This window comes from Lichenostomus cassidix, chromosome 7 (assembly GCF_008360975.1).
Source record: "Lichenostomus cassidix isolate B80296 chromosome 7, HeHo_3.0, whole genome shotgun sequence".
In the NCBI taxonomy this organism is placed as follows: Eukaryota; Metazoa; Chordata; class Aves; order Passeriformes; family Meliphagidae; genus Lichenostomus; species Lichenostomus cassidix.
The window spans coordinates 11604767-11626612 of record NC_139488.1 but is presented as its reverse complement, the minus strand read 5'-3'; the positions used below and the strand labels follow the sequence as shown (position 1 = coordinate 11626612).

General features: G+C 38.6%; 1 protein-coding gene across 2 annotated transcripts in view; it reads right to left on the bottom strand.

The window, feature by feature from the left end:
* BMPR2 (bone morphogenetic protein receptor type 2) overlaps positions 1-21846 on the bottom strand; it is a 107350-nt gene that overhangs the window by 7628 nt on the left and 77876 nt on the right. Inside the window, exons 4-13 of one of the 2 annotated variants that reach the window (XM_085066187.1) lie at positions 18587-18697; positions 17981-18072; positions 15733-15963; positions 11726-11840; positions 9968-10128; positions 8715-8862; positions 7615-7751; positions 3940-4112; positions 1624-2885; positions 174-254 (exon numbers count right to left, since the gene is read on the bottom strand). In XM_085066187.1, the coding sequence (XP_084922313.1) occupies positions 205-254; positions 1624-2885; positions 3940-4112; positions 7615-7751; positions 8715-8862; positions 9968-10128; positions 11726-11840; positions 15733-15963; positions 17981-18072; positions 18587-18697 (2480 nt within the window). In that variant the 3' untranslated portion in view covers positions 174-204. The remainder of the gene's footprint in view (positions 1-173; positions 255-1623; positions 2886-3939; positions 4113-7614; positions 7752-8714; positions 8863-9967; positions 10129-11725; positions 11841-15732; positions 15964-17980; positions 18073-18586; positions 18698-21846) is intronic. The other variant, XM_085066186.1, reaches the window with a different exon arrangement.

Sequence of the window (21846 nt, the reverse complement as noted above, 5' to 3'; positions counted from 1 at the left end):
AGTCCAGGGTTGTTACTTATGTGAAACAGAACAAAAGAACAAAATCTTTAAACACAGAAACAACTGTGTGGCAGAGGCACGACAGGTGTATCAACTACAACAGCTGCCACTAAAACAAAGGGTTAGATTCTGTTCTCTGTCAGAAATTACTTCAGTGAAGTAATTTGTGTTACCTGGAATGCACACTGGCATGAAACAGGAGAATCAGCATTTGCAATTTGAGGGGCTTTTGCAATCATAGTATCTTACATTACCTGTAATGGGAGGTACAAAAAAATGTTGCTACTACAGGACAGGAAAGGCTAAACTTTAAATAGTGCAATTAAATGTTAGGTCTACTAATCCTACTCCACCTGGCAAAGCATTTCACCTGAAGACAAAATGGTCCATTCTCTGTTAAGATCTTAAGTCAGGATTTGGAATGCTGGGTTGCAAACCCAACTTTATTGTGATAAAACTTCAGCAGTAGAAATCTGATTGGTAAAAATCTTTACACAACCCCTTCTTTTAACTTAACCTCCAATTAAAGGAAGACACTGTGATAATATTTTTTCTTTATCTCAATAAGATTTCAACTCATACCAAAATGTTAAGACAAAAATTAAGGTTTCTTACTTATAAGGAAGGCTTAAACATTCCATTGTTGAATAGACAATAACATTTCTTGAAAGATATGTTCTGGTTTGGTTTTAAACCTTTTATTTCCAGAGATGCCTGGCATCCCATTTTATTAGTATCAGAGCATCTTTCTAAATAAACACAGTCAAGAGATTTGCAAGCACCTTTCAAGACTACTGTGACTTCTGGAAATATATTTTCTTTAAAATGCACACCAGGAGGTCTTTCCAATAGCTCAAACAAGCTCAAATGCAGAGGATGTACCTAATTTAACTATATAACTGCATGATTATATTCTTACTGTAAAAAAGGAGAGCCCCATTGTAACCTGTTAGACCTCTGGCCATAAAACTCTTTAGGAAGTAATTCTGAACTGGACTATTAAAATAAATTCCTTCTCTAATTACTTGAATTAATTTTTATGTACATAGTAAATTGATGAAGAATTACTCTAACAATTCTCATTGTTAGAGCAAGGACAGCAAAATAGAAAATGCCTGACCCTCCATTTAGGCTGGGCTAATACAGTAAAATCAGTTGCTTTAAAATCAGGAAGCACATAAATAGTTACTTATAAATTACTTTAATCAATGAGTCTTAGAGACAGCTACTCTTGATAGAATGAGGAAAAGTAAGGAAAAGAAGGTATAATGTGCCCCTGCAGAAAAAAATAGGACTCTTTTTCAATATGCTTTGCAGCTACCAAAGGAGCCTTGTAAGGAATAATGAAAGTTAACCTAGAGTCAGAGTAGATGGGTTAGAAAGAGACAGATTTATTTTGTGTATGTGAAAGGATGATAGTGATCTAATATACTGGAAATGATGGAGACAGGACTTTATCAAAAAGACTGAGATCGTGTTGAGAGAAATGAAATTTATATGAGATTTAATAAGTATGCTTTGAGGAGAGACAGGAGAGACGGAAGTAATTTCTATTCAAGCAGATATATGCAGTTATTAGGTAGAAAAGTGTCAGGGAAACTGTTCAGTCCTGCAGGCACTTACACTGCATACTACTGCTATCCAAACTACTTGTGGCTGACAGATCCAGCGAATTTGGCCTCTGTGCTCTTCTAGTCTGGGTCTGCCCAGGGTTCCTCACTACATTCTGGATGCTGGCTGCAGCTGTGTCTGGACACGGGTTACTGTTGTTGTTGTTGGCGTTTGTTCGGCCGTTATCCAGTGGTCGCTCCCTCCTGTCTACCAGGCGGTCCAGAACACCTTCATCGTGGCCAACCTGCTGCTCCCGCCGCAACAAGGGCTCGTGCTCATCGGGGCTGGAATTGATGTTCAGCCGACTATCCTCCCCACTGAACTGGTTCTGAAGCATCTCCTGGGCCCTCTGTGCTACTGAGCTGCTGGGCTGGCCGGAGGGCACCGTGCCATTGGCATACTGGGTTGTGCCAGCATGAGAGTTTATGCCGTGGCTCCTCCCAGCCACTCCATTCATGGTCACTGTCACGACGTGAGGTTCTGCAGCATTGATAGTGTTCATCTTGGCCACGCCAGTTTCCACTTGCTTCAAGTTTGATTTGTGCTTGCCACCAAATTTTAACCTTGACTCCTTTGTTGAATTTTTGGTGTTTAGAGGGAGGCTAGTAGGCCTCTTCGGAAGATTCTGTTGCTTGGGCAGAGGATAGACCTGAGCAGATGGGACATCCGGAATCAAACACGCTTGACCATTGCCAGCTTGTGTGAAGTCCTGCTGTCCTGTCACCTCTACTGCAAGTTTTATCAGTGGATAAAGCAAGCTGGAACTAGTGCTGCTGAGTGGATCTGGCCCACTAAACTGCTTAAGTGAATGTTCCATCAGATTCTCATCAGAGCTTTCTTTCAGGTTCTTATCCACTTCTTTTGGATCCAATTTATTTGTCTCCAAGTCCTCCTCTGTTAGCTGCAGACAAACAGGGGTGGGCCCACCTGGCTGCATGACATTTGTAGTATGTAAGTTTGTTTCATCCGAATAAGGCATTTCGGATATGGTGGTCATGCCAGTGCTAGGAGTGAGGCCTGTTGTATTGGTGGTGGACAAACTGGTGACACTTGTCTCAGGACTAGGGATGCGAGCTTGGGCTTGCTGTCGCTCGTAGTTAATGGAATTTCTGTTCTTTTCTCCTGAAGTCAATGGTGTAGTGGACATTGAATGTTCAGAAGAAATGTTCTTCACTATGCTGTCAGTGTGGTGGATTGAATCTTCAATGTAGGAAGAGGAAGAATAATCTGGATATGGCCTTATCTTTGAGACACGTCTATGATGTGACAGATTCCTTTAAGAAAAAATAAATGATATTATGATCATATATGTAAAAATCACCTCATACTATAAAGTCTCTCATTTAACAGGGCTGACTGTCTTTGTTTCTTTTCATGCATAAACTAATGATAGATACAGAACAATCTGAGATATTTTGGCAACTTCCTTGAAAAGGCCTGGGGAGACAAAAATTGGGTTTACTAGGGCAAAATTTCATCATGGATGTTATTTCCTAAGTGAACAGTAATTTTCTTCTATTTGTCCAATATGCTGTTTGTCCAGTTGACTGCTAAGGTACTCTATATATAGAGAAGTGATGCCGAGGAAGGCCAACAAAAACCCAACAGACACCAAGAAAGTGATACTGGGAAAATGTTACAAGGTCCTAAGCCATGAAAACTACTATTTTGACAATTTAGGTACTCTATGATTTGAACATAATTTTTTTCATGACAGTAAACACTGTCATATACAACAACATTACTCTTTTCTCAAATCCAGATTTCTAGAGTATACTATTAAGCACTAAAGTCAGTTGTGCAAATTCTCAGTCCCTCTGGATCATAGCAGAGAATGTGCAGCACTTCTCTGCTGAGGTCAGAATAACAGCAACTTAAACAATGGCCCTGCAGTTTGTTAACTGAAAAACTACAGGTTTGAGACTTGGTAATTTCCTGAACTCATACTGACTGCAAATTCACCATTTTTAGCAGAACACTTCAAACAGAAGTTTACGCATCATTTAGCAAGTGTACTTAAAGACAATTCACTTTGTCACTTCATATCATGGCAAGCCTGCTGAGGCAGTTTGCCTAAGCTCAGTTTAAAAGGCCTCTCTGTGAGAAATACAGCTGTTTACATAAAAGGTGCCTGAATTCTGGGGACACACTGGAGATCTTAATAACACAAGCAATTGGAATCATGTCACGCAATACCCATATGCAGACTAGGTCACGTAAAACACTCCACTTCATGGGTGCAGCAAGCGGTAGCTTCTGTCCTGGAGCAAGCTGAGCGCTGCATTGGGTATTTCCTGCTGACTAAACCCAAACGTATTCTTCTCTTACCTCTCATTTTGCATGGCAGTTGACATAGGGTTGACTGTCGGACTAACTGATTTATTTCTCTCCCAAATCATCATGAGTTCTGCCATTCTCTCCTCAGCACACTGTGCTGTTAGGCGAGCTTCTGCATCTTGATCCCAACAGTCTTCAATTGTTTCTTTAAGTGACCTCACAGCCTGCCAGGAGACAAAACCCCTTTATTTTGAGTTATTTTACCTTTATATTGTGCTTCTAATTTACTGTTTTATGGCAGCATTCTGCACACATGAAAACAGTCATAAGCTTGTGAAAGAGAGAAATAGAAGATACAAAATCTCATTCAAAGCTAATTTAACCTAATAATAGCAATATGCAAGCCTAATATTATCATACCTCACACACACACATCAATTGGGAAGACAATTACGTAGGAAAAGCTACATTCACCAATGCCCATACAACCTTCAGGCAGCTCTCTGATGGACACATGTTCAGCTCACTCTCCTTGCTTTATGAGAGCTGTGTACTAGATTGCTGATATTTTGGAAATGCTGCCATGACTATCTTCACAGTTCTGCTAATGGTTACTGCCTTGCTCCCCTGCACTGTATGCAAACAACACCGTGTTCACCCTTTCATCATCCTTTGCTTCCTCAGTCCAACACAGTAACATTCAACTGTCTCATAAGTATCAAGGAATTTGTCTGCGCCACGGGAGGAAATTTTTGTTGCACTTGTTTTACAGGTGGAGAAACAGAAATACACACAAGTTCCTGGCATCACACTGTGGGATAAACTGTACAGTCAGGATCAGAGCTCAAGACCTCCAAAATGTGCTGCCATATGTTCAGGGAACCGGAGAGGAAATAACCAAAATTACGAGCACTGAACATTTGTGCTTCCATTTCATTGGGAGTACAAAAGCCAGGCAGACATTTATGGGCTCCTGCTGCCAGTCTGTGTCCCATGGAGAGGATCTGGTTTGCCAGAACAGCTCACATCTACAGCCCAGCTTTAACCTTTCCAGCACTGAGGACTGTGCATAATCCCAGCTGGCTAAGGCACTCAGTGGGTCCTGCTGGCTGCCTTTGTGCCAGAACTGCCTTGTGCCCTTCTGGCACTGAAGGCAGGACTAGCTCTGAGTATGAGCCAAGAGCTCCTCACCCATGGAGCAGGCTCCTGGCATGGCTTGTGTTTGGCAATCACTGCTGCTTGGCCATGCAGCTCTGGCTGCACAGGTGGGGATGAGCTCCCCCACAAGCAAACCTTTCATCTCCCTCTCCACAGCAGATCACAGAGGGGATAAGCCAATACCTTCTTCATAGCTGAGGGACATGAATTTAAAAGCACCCTCAGGGACAAGGACAAGGACAAGATAGGGTACTGGATCCATTTTCTCTCCCACAATAAAATGCCTTCATTCAGCTTTTAGGACTTGATTTTATCACAATTTAGATAATATCTAAGTCAGTGGACACCCTAATCTCCTGCCTTTCCTCTTTGCAAGATTCTGTCCTACAGGTTTCACCAGCAGCAAATTCAACCAGTGTTTCATTTAATACTGTCTGTCCTCTAGCAGATCCTTTCCTTTTGATGTTTTAAGGATCATGAAAGGAGCGGTAATGACTGTAGAGACAGTTAGCAAAACCGAAGTTCTTGAGCTTCACATTTACCACAAATACGTGTTTTCTATTGCTTTCAGGTTTAAAGACAACTATATTAAAATGCACTATTTACAAGTACTAGCACTCATCAAAAAGATAGAAGGGACCAGAAATCTGCATTATTCTATTACTGTGTTAATATCCTTCAGTGCTGACCTCTGAAGTCAAGCATGGACCTCACTTAAGCAGATTGAGACTGCAGAAGTAACCACAAATTCAGGATTTCACATCTTTTGAGTGCCTTAATTATGTGATCTAAAAAATAAACCACTTTTTTATTTGTATTCCTGAAATAAAAAAGGACAAATGCACTTCTTTAATAGATGAATTTGCATGAAGGTGTTATAACCCATGTCAGCAGAGCTTTAAATAATGGAAAAAAGTCTTTTATCCTAGCCATTAGATAGAGGAGGTTAGGACCTTGGTCCAGAGTGAGGTTATCTGGAGCTTAGTTTTCTACACTATCTGCCCTAGAGTGCTCATTCAGATGTTATCCTAGACTGGCACAGGGTCGAGGAAGTTGTTTGATACCCACTCTTCTCTTAAAGCAATGGTGTAGATCAATCCTTAAAGCTGGAGTTATCATCACCATTTTGATTATTGAGAAAAAAAATCAGTAACAACACAAAGAATGTATTAGGCAGTTTAAATACAGGGATCATCTAGTAATGCTGGAGTCTATCAGCTTGTTAGAACATAATTAACATTTAAAACGGTAATCTGCAAAACAAAACAGCTTCTTGAGCTGTTTTAGTTTTAACTGTCTTCAGAAACAGCTGTCAAGATTGGTTCTTCCAACACTGCATTTGCCAACATGGCTATAGTTAAAACAGCTGTTGTTTGATTTCCTATATACTTTGGGCACTGATTCCTTTTTTTTTCCTCCTTCCCCCCTTTGCCCCAGGACTGGCTGGCCAAGAGTGTGTACTAGAAGAACCTCTCTGCAAAGCTCTCAGCTCAGTTACAACATGTTTTCCTGCAGTGTACCACTGCAGGCTATGCTCCTCTCTGCAAGCAGGTTCTTACATATTTACAAGTACCAGCACAGGTGAGGCCTTGGGCTCCTCCTTGTCTGCACAGTAGCTACAAACTTATCAACCACCAAAGTCTCTGAAGATTGAAGGGCATAATTTCAATAAGGGAATAACTGGAAGTATCTTTTTAAATAACAGTCAAATATGCCATTTTCATACATGCAATTAAGCTACATTACCTAAAGCAAGTTACCATATATCAGGTGCAACCCAGTAACTGTTTGCATTTCACATTGCTTGTAATAAAAGACAAACAGTCCCCTCCAAGCCAAGGGGATTCGCATTACCTGACCTTTGCTGCAGATGAAAGCAAGCACAGACTCTCACCAAAGTTCAGCTGACTTGCCTTAACTTGTTGGCCTGCAGCAGCAAGGCTCTAAGCCATAGCTACACTACTTCAAAACAACAAACAATATTATGATGTTTACAGTCTTGAAAATAAAAATTGAAGATCAAATGAAGCCATATAAAAATTTTGATGCAGTTATAGTGAAATGATTGCTAGAAGCTTTAGCCTCTGCAAATTCTGAAGATGATACAAGTTCAAAAAAGTTTATTACAATGTTTACTGATTTTACTTTTGGAGGAGTATATTGACATTTTTGCCAGTTATTTTAGGTTTTATTAGTTTACAAGATGTCAAAAGGCAAAAAATGCCTTCATGTTTCTCATTCACCACACAGAGAACACATGGGCATTCCAAGCACAATAGTACGAATAGTGTCTAAAAATTAATGAAAGAGGTTATCTTTGGTATATCACACTGCAGCATCAAACAACAACAATAACAATAGTATTTTTCTTTAAAAGAAATCTGGTTTTCATGTCAATAACTTTTAAAAATGGAATTAAATATTTAGGAAGTCCAGGCAGAAACAGCTCCCAGTCCTTAAACACTTAAAAAGAGGAAAAAACCCCAAAACCTGAAAAATTGCTTTTAAGAAATGAGTACATCCTAAAGCTGGTTAAATCACTGTTTCTTTGAAAATATTCTATCTCACCAGACTGTTCTCCTTCCATGCTTCTGGGAATTTTGGTCTTTGCTTCTCTCTAGACACCAAGACTTGCATATCTTCAAAAGTGGGATGGTTTCCGACTTCAGTCTGGAAAGCCATCTGGTACTCTGGCACAGACTCTCCTGTTAGCAAAAGAAAGGAAGGAAAAAAAAATCAATCACAGATTAAAAGGCAGAGCAAAGGCTTTCAGTTGATGAAAGGCATTATCAAAGTTGCTGTCTACCGAGATGTTCCCCACTTTCCCCAAAGTCTGACTTCCAAAAAAAAAAAAAAAGCTGAATTAACTGCAAATGAATTGAGTGCTGTTTAGAGCCTTTCAAAGGATAGCATCTTCAGACTTTGCTGGTTCAGTGGCACATTTGGAATGTCTTGGAGCCTGAGGATGACACCTACTTTCTGTGAAACACCATTGACTGTTTATATTAATGTACTTCATTCAGGAGGAAGCCCAGAAAGATTAGAAGCCTCTGCACATAAAATACAGCTGTTTGACTGTAGAGAGAATGCTGCATTTTAGATTCATTCTATATGCTGTAACTTGGGAAGAAGATGGTGGATGTGGCACAATCTCACACTTAAATTTTAAGTCTGCTTCCTTTGGTTTTATTTTACAGGTATGGAGGATTTCCCTGAATTTTCAATGTCACTATCATAAATAAAAGTACGACTGACTAAAGTCTACATTAAGTCATAGCATTTTTTCAGGAGGAAAGTCTGAAAGACACTTCAGGCACTTCTATCAGTTCTAAGAACTGGAAGCACTGCCTTTGCCATCAGCCTACCTCTCAATATTTTTAAACTCTGGACAATAATAACAACAATAATAAGGCCCAAATAGCATTTAGCATGAGGCCTGCAAACTGCCTGAACAGGTAATTTCAAACCTTTCAGCAGCAACCATGTCTGGCCCTCAGATGCACTGTCCTGACAAGCACCACCTCGAACACTAGATGGCACCGACTTAATGGCAGAAGCAATTGAGAAAACTACTTCCCTTCTTCACTGTCAAAAGCTCGGGCTTGGGAGTACCTTTGGTTGCTGGTGCCACTTCTACCATTATGGTTTTCTCCAGTTGTTTTAGTTACCTGGGAAGAGGTCTGTACATCTCATGAATATCTCCCAGTAGATAAGGCCCAGTGCATACATATCTACTTGTTTCAAAGCAGATTCACAGTCCCTCAAGTTCACTGCTCCTTCAAGCACTTCTGGGGCCATATAGCGGATCGTACCGACCTGGGAAAACAAAACCAAGGCTTCACATCAGGAAGGAATTTCCAAACTCAATTTATTTTTTCATACACTATTCTGCTTGGTATTTTCAATATTTAAGGAAAACATAGCTTGCTCCTAATCAATGTCCTCAGCTTCTAGACTCTCACCAGTCTAGTAATAACAAAACCCTTCCCCTACTCACTCTTTTGTATGTACCAAACCAAATTATTTTGCCCCTTACCTAATGTTCTCATATGAAATATGATATAGTAGATATGTTTCTTTTTCCTGAAAGGACTCTGTTAAACTCCAAGGTATGTGTCATAATGGAAGAGGATCCTGCTGAATAGAAAAATTTGTTCTCTATTCCTGGACTGTCAGCAAGGCTGCACCCTACATACTCCATTGTCACAGGTTATTAACAGTCTTGGAAGACACCTATTCATTTTCACTAGGACATGTGTTAGATTAGAGCACTTACTCTTCAGTACTTGCAGGACAGTATTTTGCCAAAGGATTACTGCTGCATTTTAACCAGCAGTTTCCCTGTTCCTTTGTTCAGTATGGGGAGATCTAGAAAGACCTTCTGCACTCGGTATTTTCAATTTAGCACTTGCTTTCTAAGGGAGGGTGATTAGCACTGTGAAAATTTCTTTGAATGGCATATGAAGTTCTTCTGTAAAAGCACAGACAACAACTACACTGAACCACTAGGGACTCTGTTTAAAACAGTCTCTGTTTTAAAACTGTATTTCGGTCGCCTGTATTAGATGTCAAGTAGAAGATGTAGAATGTGGTATGTTATCATTTAGGAAAACTTAACACCAAAACCACCAAAAAATGTTTGGTCTTCAGTTAGCACTTGCAGTACAAGACTAAAGGGACCTCCACCACATTATCACAGAGAACGTGGTAACCAAACCTACCTTGTGTCTTCTCATATCTCACACAGAAACTTCAGTCTGCCAATCTGTCGCCTTTCAAAATGGCAGGTTTGTTTTGAGTATTTTGAGAATAAAACCAATTTCTTCCTACGGAGGCTTCAGCCCCTTCTCACCCGTACTGCAGCCATTCCCCATCACAGAAATTGTACTAGCTGAACATTGATACAACCATTTGTACTTACCTCACTAATGGCTGCATTGTCTTCCTCACCTGGTCGTACCAGTCTGTTTCCAGTTAACTTCATGGAGAGCCCAAAATCACTGATCACACATGTTCCATCATTCTTTACCAGTACATTGCGGCTGTTCAAGTCCCGATGGGATATTGCAGGTTTGTAATGGTCTATTTGGACACACAAAAGTGCTCATTACTATTTGAGCAATTCTACTGTTTGACAGAATGAGAGAGCCTCATTATGTCTGCTCAACTATTATAAACAGAGAATCAATTTATTTTTTAGAAAGCCGATGTTTCTGCTTCTTTCCAATGAGCTCCAGAGTAAGCCATCTAGAGAAAACTGACTGGCATTCAGAGTTGCACTGTATCTATCCAATATATTATGCTACTGCTATATAGAGTTTTAATGTTTGCCAATAATCTTCTTCCCAAGGGATATTTCAGCATGATTTTGGCAGTGGAGACATTGTGTACTTAAACACAGACCTGCTGCCACAGCCCTAACAGCCATTCCAAATACTCTCTGTCATGTCCACACTCCTGTGTCAAATACAGCACCAATTATTTACGTTATGATTGCAATTACCATTGGCACCTAGTCAGAAGATATGCAGACAGTATTATTCCAGAGAGTCTGAACATGTTCATCTTGCAAGTGATCTGACCTTTTCCAAAGAATAACATCAATTATCCCCAGTTTTTATTTATTTTGTTAGTAAAGCAGTATAGAACTCATTTTACTGTGGAATTTATTCTATTTCATGGGCTCCTTTCTAGCATTCACAGACTGTGGCTGTCTCTCCTTTATGATGGAAGGCGTACACATTTTTCTGGCTGCTAATGGACACACCTGTCTGCACATTTCAAAACGATGAAGTTAAGATGATAGCTGCAGTTTCAATGGCACATAGGAATACTGATTTGAGTATTTTAATAGCATCTTTGGTTTTCATTCTTTGCTAGTGCTGATCCTTAACATTTGAGATATATAGTTTGAAATTTTAATCCATTCACACTTTAATGTAGATATAATGAAACCAGTCTTTTATTTACTGCCAAAAACCTAACACTTCAGTGCTAGGCCATATTCTGCAGCCTGATACATCACAGATCTAAGAATATCTACTTTATAATTATGATACTTCAGCTGCTGAAATACTGGCTGAAGCATGCACCCAGAGATATAAAGATACAAATCAGTATGCTGTCACAGCCAGTACCCTAATAAAGTACCAGAAGTCCAGCAGTATTGTTTGTACACAGCAAAGACTAGGCCCAACCCTCAGTCAAAAATCCAGAGACATGATAAATAAACCTACAGTGGAGATGGAAGATTTAATTATAAAATGTACAATTCACACGCAAACTAAAAATGGCTTTGGTGATTTCTTTCTGAACTGCAAAAACAGACACAACACCTCACTTGTTTGCCCTCTGCTAGAGAGCCAGCCAGTGCTTCAGGTCTTCAGTAATCTGTTGCCATGATACAGCAGCACTGCACAGCTCTGCCTCCTCTTCCTGCCTCTCTCTGGGTCTCTCCCAGCTCATACTCGGTATTTTCACACAAGGGTCACAGACAGAGCCCACAACACGGGGTTGTTCAGAGGGAAGGAACATATCAGTAGTTCTGAACAATCTCTACTTGCATTCATAATTTCCTACTCACAGTACTGTCACAGAGGAGAAAAGAGAAAGGCTGGAATCTGCTACCTGATAGAAATAAGAATATATTTGAGATCTTGGCATCGCTGCCTGGCCTTACCTCCTCGAGGCAGCTCCGTGTGCAGGTACGCCAAGCCCCGAGTTATAGAGTGTGCCAAACGACAAGAGCTCACCCAGTCACTTGTGTGGAGACTCAAATATTTGCACAAAGAACCCTAAAGAGAACCCCCCAAAAAAAGACAAAACAAAAAACAGGGATTAAAATCACTATCCAGTAGAATAACTCAAAATCATTTGGAGATTCAGTTTTATCCACTGCTTCTAAAAGGTATAAACGCACAACTCCTTATGCGTTTACCCACATGTCCTACAACACAAGATTGGACCAAAGTTTCATTAAATTCCAGGGCTGCCATTTCGTTTCTCTAAAGTGGAATAGAAATTTTATCACAGAATAACAGGGATTGCCTCTAGAAGAAATGATATTAATTATAAAAGTCTTCTTGCAGAACAGAATAAAGGTAACCGCAGATGTAACAGCCTGGGTTTCTAAAAAAGTGGGCTTTAGACCATTAGCACTTACAGAATACTTAACACCTCCATTGGCCTTGCTATAATCTATTTATGTATCAAAACAAAAACAGCCCAAAGAAAATTCCAAATAGGAGCAAGTCCAAATGAACTGAAGAAACATGGAAAAAAACAATGTAATGTACCCCTTTTCTTGAAAGAGAAGTTACATGTGTAAAATGGGGGATATTCTAGTAATTTGTCATGAAATCTCTAAGAAAACCAGAAGGAAATGTGTCAATTATGATATTAAGATATTCTAGAAACTGAGACTGCTATCCAAAATTAGTCAGACCCTGCAAACTGACACCTTTGATGCACAGTCCCCCATGACAATATACTCAGTTTAAACGAACTAAATCCTCAAGCATGAAGACCAAGTCAACTGGCCAATTCTGCATGCTTATTATATTTTTAGAACTATGAACTACCCTGGTTTTGCCTATTAAAGTCTGCCATCTTAAAGACGCACCATCTTATCAGATGCAACTAAATAAATCTCCTTGCAAAGTAAGTTCTATAACGTTTGGTTCATAAAAATTTGGTATGAATTCCTCTGGAGTTGACACTCAGGTATGTTAGGCACGCACAATTCAGATGGAGGCACATAGGTAACAGAATTTAAAGTGACCAAAGTATTAGATTGTTTTTTGATCCAGTGCTAAGACTAAAACCAAGTTCCTGACAGTCCTTAATAGAATCATGAAAGTCTTACACCTCTTCAGACTTAGCCTATGCAGAACAAGGAACCCCTAAATAGACAACCTCAGTGAAAACACAGACCAAATGTCACTTGTGCAAGTTTACACAAGTATTTTTTCATTATTTTAAATGCTGTTATATGAACTTCAAAGATATTCTGTAATACATTAAAAAAGCTGTAAATCCACCTAGAAACAAAGGAATTTCACATTTTTCCTTATTGTTCACAGCTCTTTATGAAATACAAGCACTCCTATTAGCCTCCAAATGTCATCATCTTACATTTTTTTCTTGGCTTAGTGGGTTGAGACTGAAGCCCATTCAAACAGAGACCACAGGACTGTTGTCATGATGTGACTGGGAAATACTCACTGTATAAACATCTTAAACCAGCTTCAAGATCTTTCTGCTGCAGAGCCTGACCACCAGCAGATGTTTATTAAACTAGCTGAAGGCTCTGATTTTATGTTTTTAGTGAAGTTCAATATAAATTATAACCATGGGAAGTCTTAGTCAGGATTTAGAGAGATATATATTTGTAATTAAGACTATCTTGTCAGAGTAATGAATTACACATTAAACTGGGGATATCTGTTCTGATTATAGCTTTTGATAAAACTGATGGTTTTAACAATCAGAGATTCCACTGCCATTTTAGAACAATTTTTCCTTTGTTCTAAAGGGACACGTGTGTCCCTCAGAGTGTCTGACTACTGAGGAGATAATTCCGCAGCTATTATGTATTTCCTATGTCATCCCTCACAACCTACTCCCTTACTGACCTCCTACACCTCAGAGTCTCATCAGAACAGCATGCTGATTGATAAACACACATAGCATTCCTTTCACTTGCCTATTTCCTTCAGTCTGAAGGCATGTTTGGATAATAACACAGCCTAGGTCAAACCTATCTGTCTTGCTTTCACCAAGGTAACACCAAGGTAACACCAAGAACAATTTTCTGTGTAAAAATACCCTGGTTCGTGTGTTCTTATTTCCAAGAAGAAAAGTATTTTGAGGGAGAATGATGTTTTGGATGGGGAATATTTCACCTGTACATATTGTATTGGTTAGTCCTTATTGAAATCAGATTTATGGCTCCAGTTTGAGCAGTGCAATTCCCTTCTAGCAGAGCTGCCACAGCAGGCTTCCTTTGCTGCTAACTCCACATACAGCAGAACATCTGCTCACTGAATTACAGATCACACTGTGCATTAATTACACCTGCTGTGCACTTTTTCCAATGACTTCCAAACAACCAGTGAATTGATTTTAGACTAATCTTGCTGTTCTTAATACCACATTGGGAAAGAATCTGGTAATATGATGCCATAAGCTTCATCTGTACATTTAATCAGGTCATTAACAGATCCTGTTTACATAAGCAACAAGACACAATTTTCAATCAAATTACATTGCAGCTGAAAAACCTTTCATTCAAGAAAACAGAAAAACCAGATCACCTGTGAAGACAGTTATGCTATGCCCTCCCAGGAGTAGAATACTCACTTGATTTTACTTAATTGTAAATGTAAATATGCCACTTTTATCAGAGCCACATGCTTTGCCATTGTCCATCTGGTATGGGCATAACTGACCTTTTTCATGCTCACTTCTAGTTTCTGCAATCTCTTCTTAGATGCCTGTCTCTTACAAGCTGACATGATTGTGTTCTTACTTAAAAGTTCCAGTTAAGATACTCTTTATATATTGGTGCTTTGTTGCCTTAAGTTTGTATATAGTGTATATGTGTGTAAATACATACCTGTGTAAGGTATGTATTTCCACATGCATTTAACTTTCAAAACAAACATATACATAGAGCCTAAAAAATCCTAAGACAGGCCATCATTACTGCTATATAGCACTGCTCCGCTGCTTTTTGCTATGCAAATAAGCAGCTTTTTTCCTACTGCCTCCATAAAAGATCAGGCTTCAGCCATCCCCTTTACATCCTGCAGGAAGTGCAATATGAATTTGCTTACTTGAGACCAAAAAGCCCATTAAAAAAATTATTTAACTAAATAAATTAAGTCCTTTCCCATACACAGGCAACCCCCCCCAAGATAAATTGTGACATAATTTTTTGCCTTTTCATATATATATATAATGCCCATATACATTTTATGATTTTTCATGAAAGCTATTCACATTCACATTGCACATTTTTAAAAATTTCTGTTTCTGTAGATGTGTGTACACACACAGAATATTAAGTACCCTAATCCATGAATCTGAGAAATATAAGCACTCCGTCAGCTGAGGAGATTTGAAAATATGGTTCTGGAAAATAAGGCTGCCTTCTTAAGACATGTCCTACATCATCAGTATATGCCACAGAAAGCTTTAAAGAAGATAACAGGGTAAAAAGGCACAATGATTTATTGTACCACAAACTAGTTTGACAACAATCCTGGATCTATTACATTTCACTGTAAAAAACCCCACTATTTACAGCTACTGAGTGAGGTCATAAGACAGAGATCATGCCTTAAAATCAAGACGTTTTTAATTAATTAAATTATTTTTAAGTAAAGACAACTCTTCAAATTTTGTTGTTGAATAAGGACAGAATTGACTAAAAATACCTTGCACCACAACCAAGAGCAAAAGCTCCAGAGCTGAGAATTTGTAAGACTATGTTTGATAAAACTAACTGGGGAATCTCAAAGGGTATTACAGTAACCCACAGTAAGTTGCATTAAAATTGTAATTTATATGGATTATTTTTACATTACTGTGCAAGAAGCACCACCAAAACCTAAAGTACATCCTTTTTATGTGGCTATTCTTAGGATTCTTAACCAACCCAATTGATTTCTTTGAAGCACTTACATTGGGGTAATATTCCATCACCAATAGATATTCCATACGGCCGTCTGCAGTGAATCTCTCATCCCCCACAATGAAGCGGGCGATGTTATCGTGTTCCATCAGTGGAATCCTGTAAATGTTCCTCTCATTGACAAAGTTCTGACGATTAGCAAAAGAAAATACTTTCACAGCAACTGGACGTTCATCTAGGGAACCTTTATACACTGCTCCATATCGTCCCCGGCCAATCAACTGCAAAAAATAGAAATAATTAGTTCACTAAATAATAGATGAAGACAAAACCCAAGTTTTCAACTCTACAAGAATTGTATGCCAACTTTTATCTTGACTTGTAGTATAAGAATAGCGAAGATTGTGAGTATTTTTTAATGAAAACCAGAATTAAAATGCTGTCATGAGGGCTATTTTGGAGTTGGAAACCTCAGCACAAGCCAACATAGCTGTTTCTAAATTGATCTATAGTCTGAATATCCATTGAATATATAATAAATAATCTATGCAGTACTTTTATATACAGAATCAATAAAATACACGTTTTGTGCTGCTAATTCTCTTACTAACTTCTGCCTACTAAAGATTTATAGCTTTTATGTGATCAATTTCATTTCACTCCAGAGATCACAGATATTAAGAGAAACATGTTAGGTTTAGGACAGTATATAAGCTGTACCTTTCAGGTTAGTAATAACAAAATATGCATTTGTAGTGCAAAATAGATGCCAAAAGAGTTAAACAGATTTTAACAGAAAGACGAAATTAATTCCTGACTACCTGTGTGTCTTTATTCTAGCCCCCACTATGTCAGACAGTCTTCAAAAATGACCTCTCTCATCTCCATAGTTACTGCAGAAGAAAGATGAGATCTCTGCTCTAAAGCAAAATGTAGGACCACCTTCAGGAAGAGCCCTAATTTCTAAAACTCAAAAAATCCCAACTACATAAGAATTTAAGCACCTATTTAAAATAATTTTCAGGAAGACCCATACATGAAACTGTAAGGATTTCATTAGCCTTTTCTTTTCTTTTTAAATACTTACAAATGGAGGGGGAATGGAAAACAGAAGGGATAACAAAAGTAGCGTTTCTAAAGACGATAAATTGTCTTATAGGAAAGTTTTCAAAAGTAAAGTATTATTTAATGGAGAGACTTTCTGTTTCTCAGTGTTTTCATATCACTGGGTTGCAAAGCAGCAGTGAGTCAGTTCAAGGTACAAACCTGGAATGCAATCTACCCACAGAGATGTCAAAAGGCAAGCACAGGTTAAAACATTTGTCCTGCAACACCCTGTGACAGAGGGTGGGGGGTCAGCTCCTTAGGATACAAGAAACAGGGCAGAAGACACCACAGCAGATCTCTCCACCAACAAAAGTGCTGCTTTCTCCAAGACTGCATTATCAGCACGAGTAATTTCATCTGGGGCTTTACACACTTCTACAATACACATTGTTAAACTCCTTTAAACTCTGCCTCAAGTACTTTTTTGTTGGCAGAAGACACCCAAGATTCTTTGTTCATTAGTCTGCTGTCATTATTTCAGCAGCTCACACTGCACACCTGCAGTCTGCATCTCTACATGCAGTTTCCATCAGGAAAAAGAAGAAAAGTACCACTCTGCATCTCAGTCATTCTACTCATATTTTTCCTGGCTAAAAGTTTTTTAAAATTCCATATGTTCCATTAAGCATACCAACTGGAAGCATAACATTTTGCAGTTTTGTGATGATACATCTAACATCAAGCTGAGTAGAAAGTTCTGGTTGGTCTCTAGTTGTCATGGAGATACATAGTACCCCAGACTGAAGCATTACTACATATAAAGGCACCACTACTGAAATACACTGCCCTATCTGCAGTACCTTCTATATTCCAAGATTGTTACTAAAGAATTTCAAGTTCCTACAGTAGGGCACTGTACTCAAAGCAAGCTGTGTCAAGCAAAAAAGATGGATCTTTTGATGCAATGCTGAAGTGCAGCACATTCTAATTTTCCCCACTACCTCCCAGTGTTTCTTCTTTTGTTCTCAAGGTAAAACATGCTCTAGCTAATACCAACAATATTACTAACAAAATGAGCCAAAATCTAACTGCAGTAACCCCTTTTTTATTTTCATTTCTTCTTGAAACTGTGATTTAGAAGTGAACATTACAGGAGCACTGATACATTCATTTCTGTAACTTTGCCTGGGATATGACCACAGGCATTATACTGAATAAAAATGAAGATTAAGAACTGAGTTGAATATTTACCTCTAACAGCTTTAGATTATCCAGATCCAATGAGGGCTCTGATGCTGCTGCCTCCATCATGTTCATACTGTGCAAACCTTGTTTACGGTCTCCTGGGGAAGATGGTGAGGAGAAAATTAGACAGTTTCCTTTCTGGACATGCTCCAAGTGAAAAAATGCAACTTACCTGGGACCTGGCAGAAATACATTGTAGGCAAGGATGTGACAAGTAAAAAGGAGTCCTGTAAAATCTTATTAAAGTCAGCAAAAAGAGCAATGAAGGTGCTGATAAGCTACAAACTACAGATACCTGCTACACAACTATTTCCAGAATTCAAAGTCACTGGCAATAACTATAAAGCATGTTCACCACCTCACTTGAGCTGTGCTGAGCAGAGGATTTGTGGAAGAAAAATGGGTCCCAAAATGTCAGGTTGGAGAAATCACAACTCTCTCTAAGCTGTTATGAAAGGGATATCACCATAAAATGTCAGAGAGGAGAAAAGGGAGCATTATGTACAAGCATATAATAGGGACTGGGGAGAACAGAAGACCTAAGTTTAACTTTGAGAAACAGCCAAATGAACAGCTGAAAAAAACAAAGCCAAAAAGATCCTCAATCCCTACCTGCAAGCATCCTGTATCCAAAGAACAGAGCTGCAATCAGGACAGCCAGTACAGACACAGATGCCAGGGCAATAACGATGGTCTCATCTCGATGAAAAGAATGAGAAGAATCTGAAAACAAACAAGACTCTTAAACTGTAAATTCAAAAGAATCAACACTATAAAACATGGAATTGTTATTACAACAATGAGAGGAAGAAATGTACACTGGATTGATTGTAAAACATCACACTAAACTCTTTTTCCTCTCAAAATCTAGGGATGGCAAAAGAGCTGATCAGCCCAAAACCAGCTGGGCACACATTCATCAGCAGCTTTTCCCAGTTTTCCCTTGCCATGCAGAGAGAGGCACTGACAGCAGAAAGTGACTCTTCATTCTATCTGGCCAAATTCAGCCCTGCCATACAAGGCCAAATTGATGCAGGCCTGCTCTGCTCTCTGTGCTTTAATCCAGTTTCCCAGTATGAATCAGATTGGTAACTTTTACAAGTTCCTTTTATTGTTTTTCCCAGGACAAAAGTCTCAGAAGAGTCTGCTAATTGGGCTGACAATATGATGAATATTCAATGTTTCACATTCAAAAACCTAAAACATATATAAATCCACCTATGCAAATATTTCAAAATACTTTGGGGTTCTGATTTGTTTTGCGTCAGCACTCAGATAATTTTGGCGTAAGTCTTATATCTTAATACACAAAAGGACAGGACTATGTCTACAGACTGCAGCAGGAAACCTGAAAAAACAATAAAACACTGAACAAAATTAAATAAAACTAGTTTTATTGAGCCTCTTGTAAAATACCATTTGATTTTTTTGTCAAAATGTGAGTATCTTGCTTTTTCAGGTTTTCTTGGTTGGGATTTTTTTCCCCCAGAGGGGAAAATGATTTCATGAAAACATTTGTTAGCGCCTTCAAATGCTTCTCCATGTCAGACTCCAGTCTTGCTTCTTGCAGGCATATAAAATTCCAGCCACTTTAATACAAAAAATTTTTAGTGCAGATACTTTTCTGATGTCAGAATCACTGGAATGTGGCGCTACAAGACCTCATTTACTTTGGCTTCAAAGCCAAGTTTGGGAACTATGTTTAAACATGTCTTATATAGTGCAAAAAGTACTCCTTAAAAGACTGTAATGAGACCTAACTATGCTAAAACCACAAAATATAAAATGCACACAAGACTTAAACATTGGATAAATCTTTAGGTGAGACTGAAATACCATTCATCCCAGTCTAGCTGAATAAACTGACAAATTCACTTTTCTTGAATTGCATTTAAAAGAAATTAAACATCATTCACTAGTTCAAACCAGTGTGGACAGACTCAAGAGAACCAGTTAAGGGAAAGCAAATTTTAAAGACAACTGTCATTTTTACATAACCATAATGGTGAGGGAAAACAATGATAAGCTGGTAAAACAGAATGCCAGAGAGAGTTTCAGCTGTGACAGAAGTATGTGAAAGATCATCTATCAAAACCCAGATGCAGCTCATATCTGATACCTTTATTTATCCTTTAAATAAGAGGGAGGTTGTGACAATCACAACACCATCAAATTTAAACTTGTTCTGTTAAAAGAATCATCACTACTGGTTTTGTTAAAAGAAGTTTAACTAAGAAAGTAAGTTATTGCAATAGAACACTAATGTGGAATAAGAGCTGTGACTTCCATTGCAAGGAGATTAAAAGATACACATTACAACTGTCATCTAAATTATGAATTCAAAACATAGGCATACATATATATTAAACCCCACAACATCATAAAGGAAACTGTTACACCATACAAAGCCATATGAAACATTACACAAGTGTAAGAAGATGAATAACTGCTGGCAGGGAAATGGTAGTTTTGACTTTCATATTTTTATGAATGGAAATTAACATTTTATTGGGTAATCTTTCAAAATATATATAAAATGTGGCAGGTTTTGCATCAGTTCAATACAGTGTCTAGTATGTACTAAGAAGTAGCAGGTTGTGAGAGACTAACCTTTTTGTTATATCTCAGCTGTATTTTCCTTGACTGCACAGCTAGAGCACAGCCATTTGCTACCTCCCCATGGCCAAACAACCAGCAATCATTTCCACCACTGTTTGCCAAACAATATCTGTTGCCTAGGTAGGATTACTCTTCTTTAGTTTTCTGTGCAAAGGGTTAACAGCATGCCTCCATCAGGGTCTAGAGGGCCCTCTTCTACCCTGGAATGGGATTTTGCTGTTCCTCCAATGCTAGCATGGCCCAGGGCAAGGGCATCCTGAGCAACACACTCCCCAGCAGCTCTGGCTGCCTTGGCACACTCCCATTAAAAGCCTGTGAATGGTGTCACTCTGCAGGCTGAAGAGATACTAGAAAATCTTAAGATAACATTTTGCTCCCAAAAGCAGCTGAAAAACACAGAGAAAAAAGATAATTTCTTTTTCCTTCCTTGATGGATCATCCCCTCTGTGTGCTTTTTCTGTTTAGTGGGTAGCTGTGCAGCCACCAGGTAACCTCACGGACCTCCCTGGTCTTCAAGAGAAAATAATGTTTTAATTTCTTTTAAGCAGAGCTGTTTCTTAAGAATCTTAGATTGAGCTATATTGAACTAATTTTCTATTCCTATAAATATTTTAAAATAACACTGTCAGCATTCCAACAGGCAAATCAGTCCTACAGGGCGAGTTACTACTGTCAGGATGATGAGCAATATTTATAAATTTAAGAATAAATACAAATATCTTCGTAAGGGTAAGTGATCACCCCAACTGAGTGATAACACACAGCTCAAAACCACACGAGTAAAATACTGTGTGTGACAGCCAGCCATTTCCCAGCAAGAATAACTTCATTATCTTTTGCTTGTAAATCTACCCAAAAAGCAAAGCACAAACCCCCACAGTGACAAAAGGCCCAGACAAAATCCCACAGAAGGTGTTATTCCTATCAACCCTCTATCCGCTTTGTAAGACAGTAACTTTGGATGTTGTCAGATTATCAATCTTTCTTAAATAGAACAAAAAGGATATGTCATTTATCAACCCAGTTTTAAAACCTTCCAAAACTTAAAAAAACCCTTATTAACTCACTGAATTTATTAATCCTTCTCTTTTACACCATACTTAACTTTAAATGCCTAACTAAGAACCCTATAGGACCTCTCAATGCATATACAGAGGCTCACATATCCTCTTTTATCTACTTCTCAGTAATTAATACATGTTTTTTTATATACATATGCACAACAGTCTTATTCCTCTTGGTATTATTTAGAG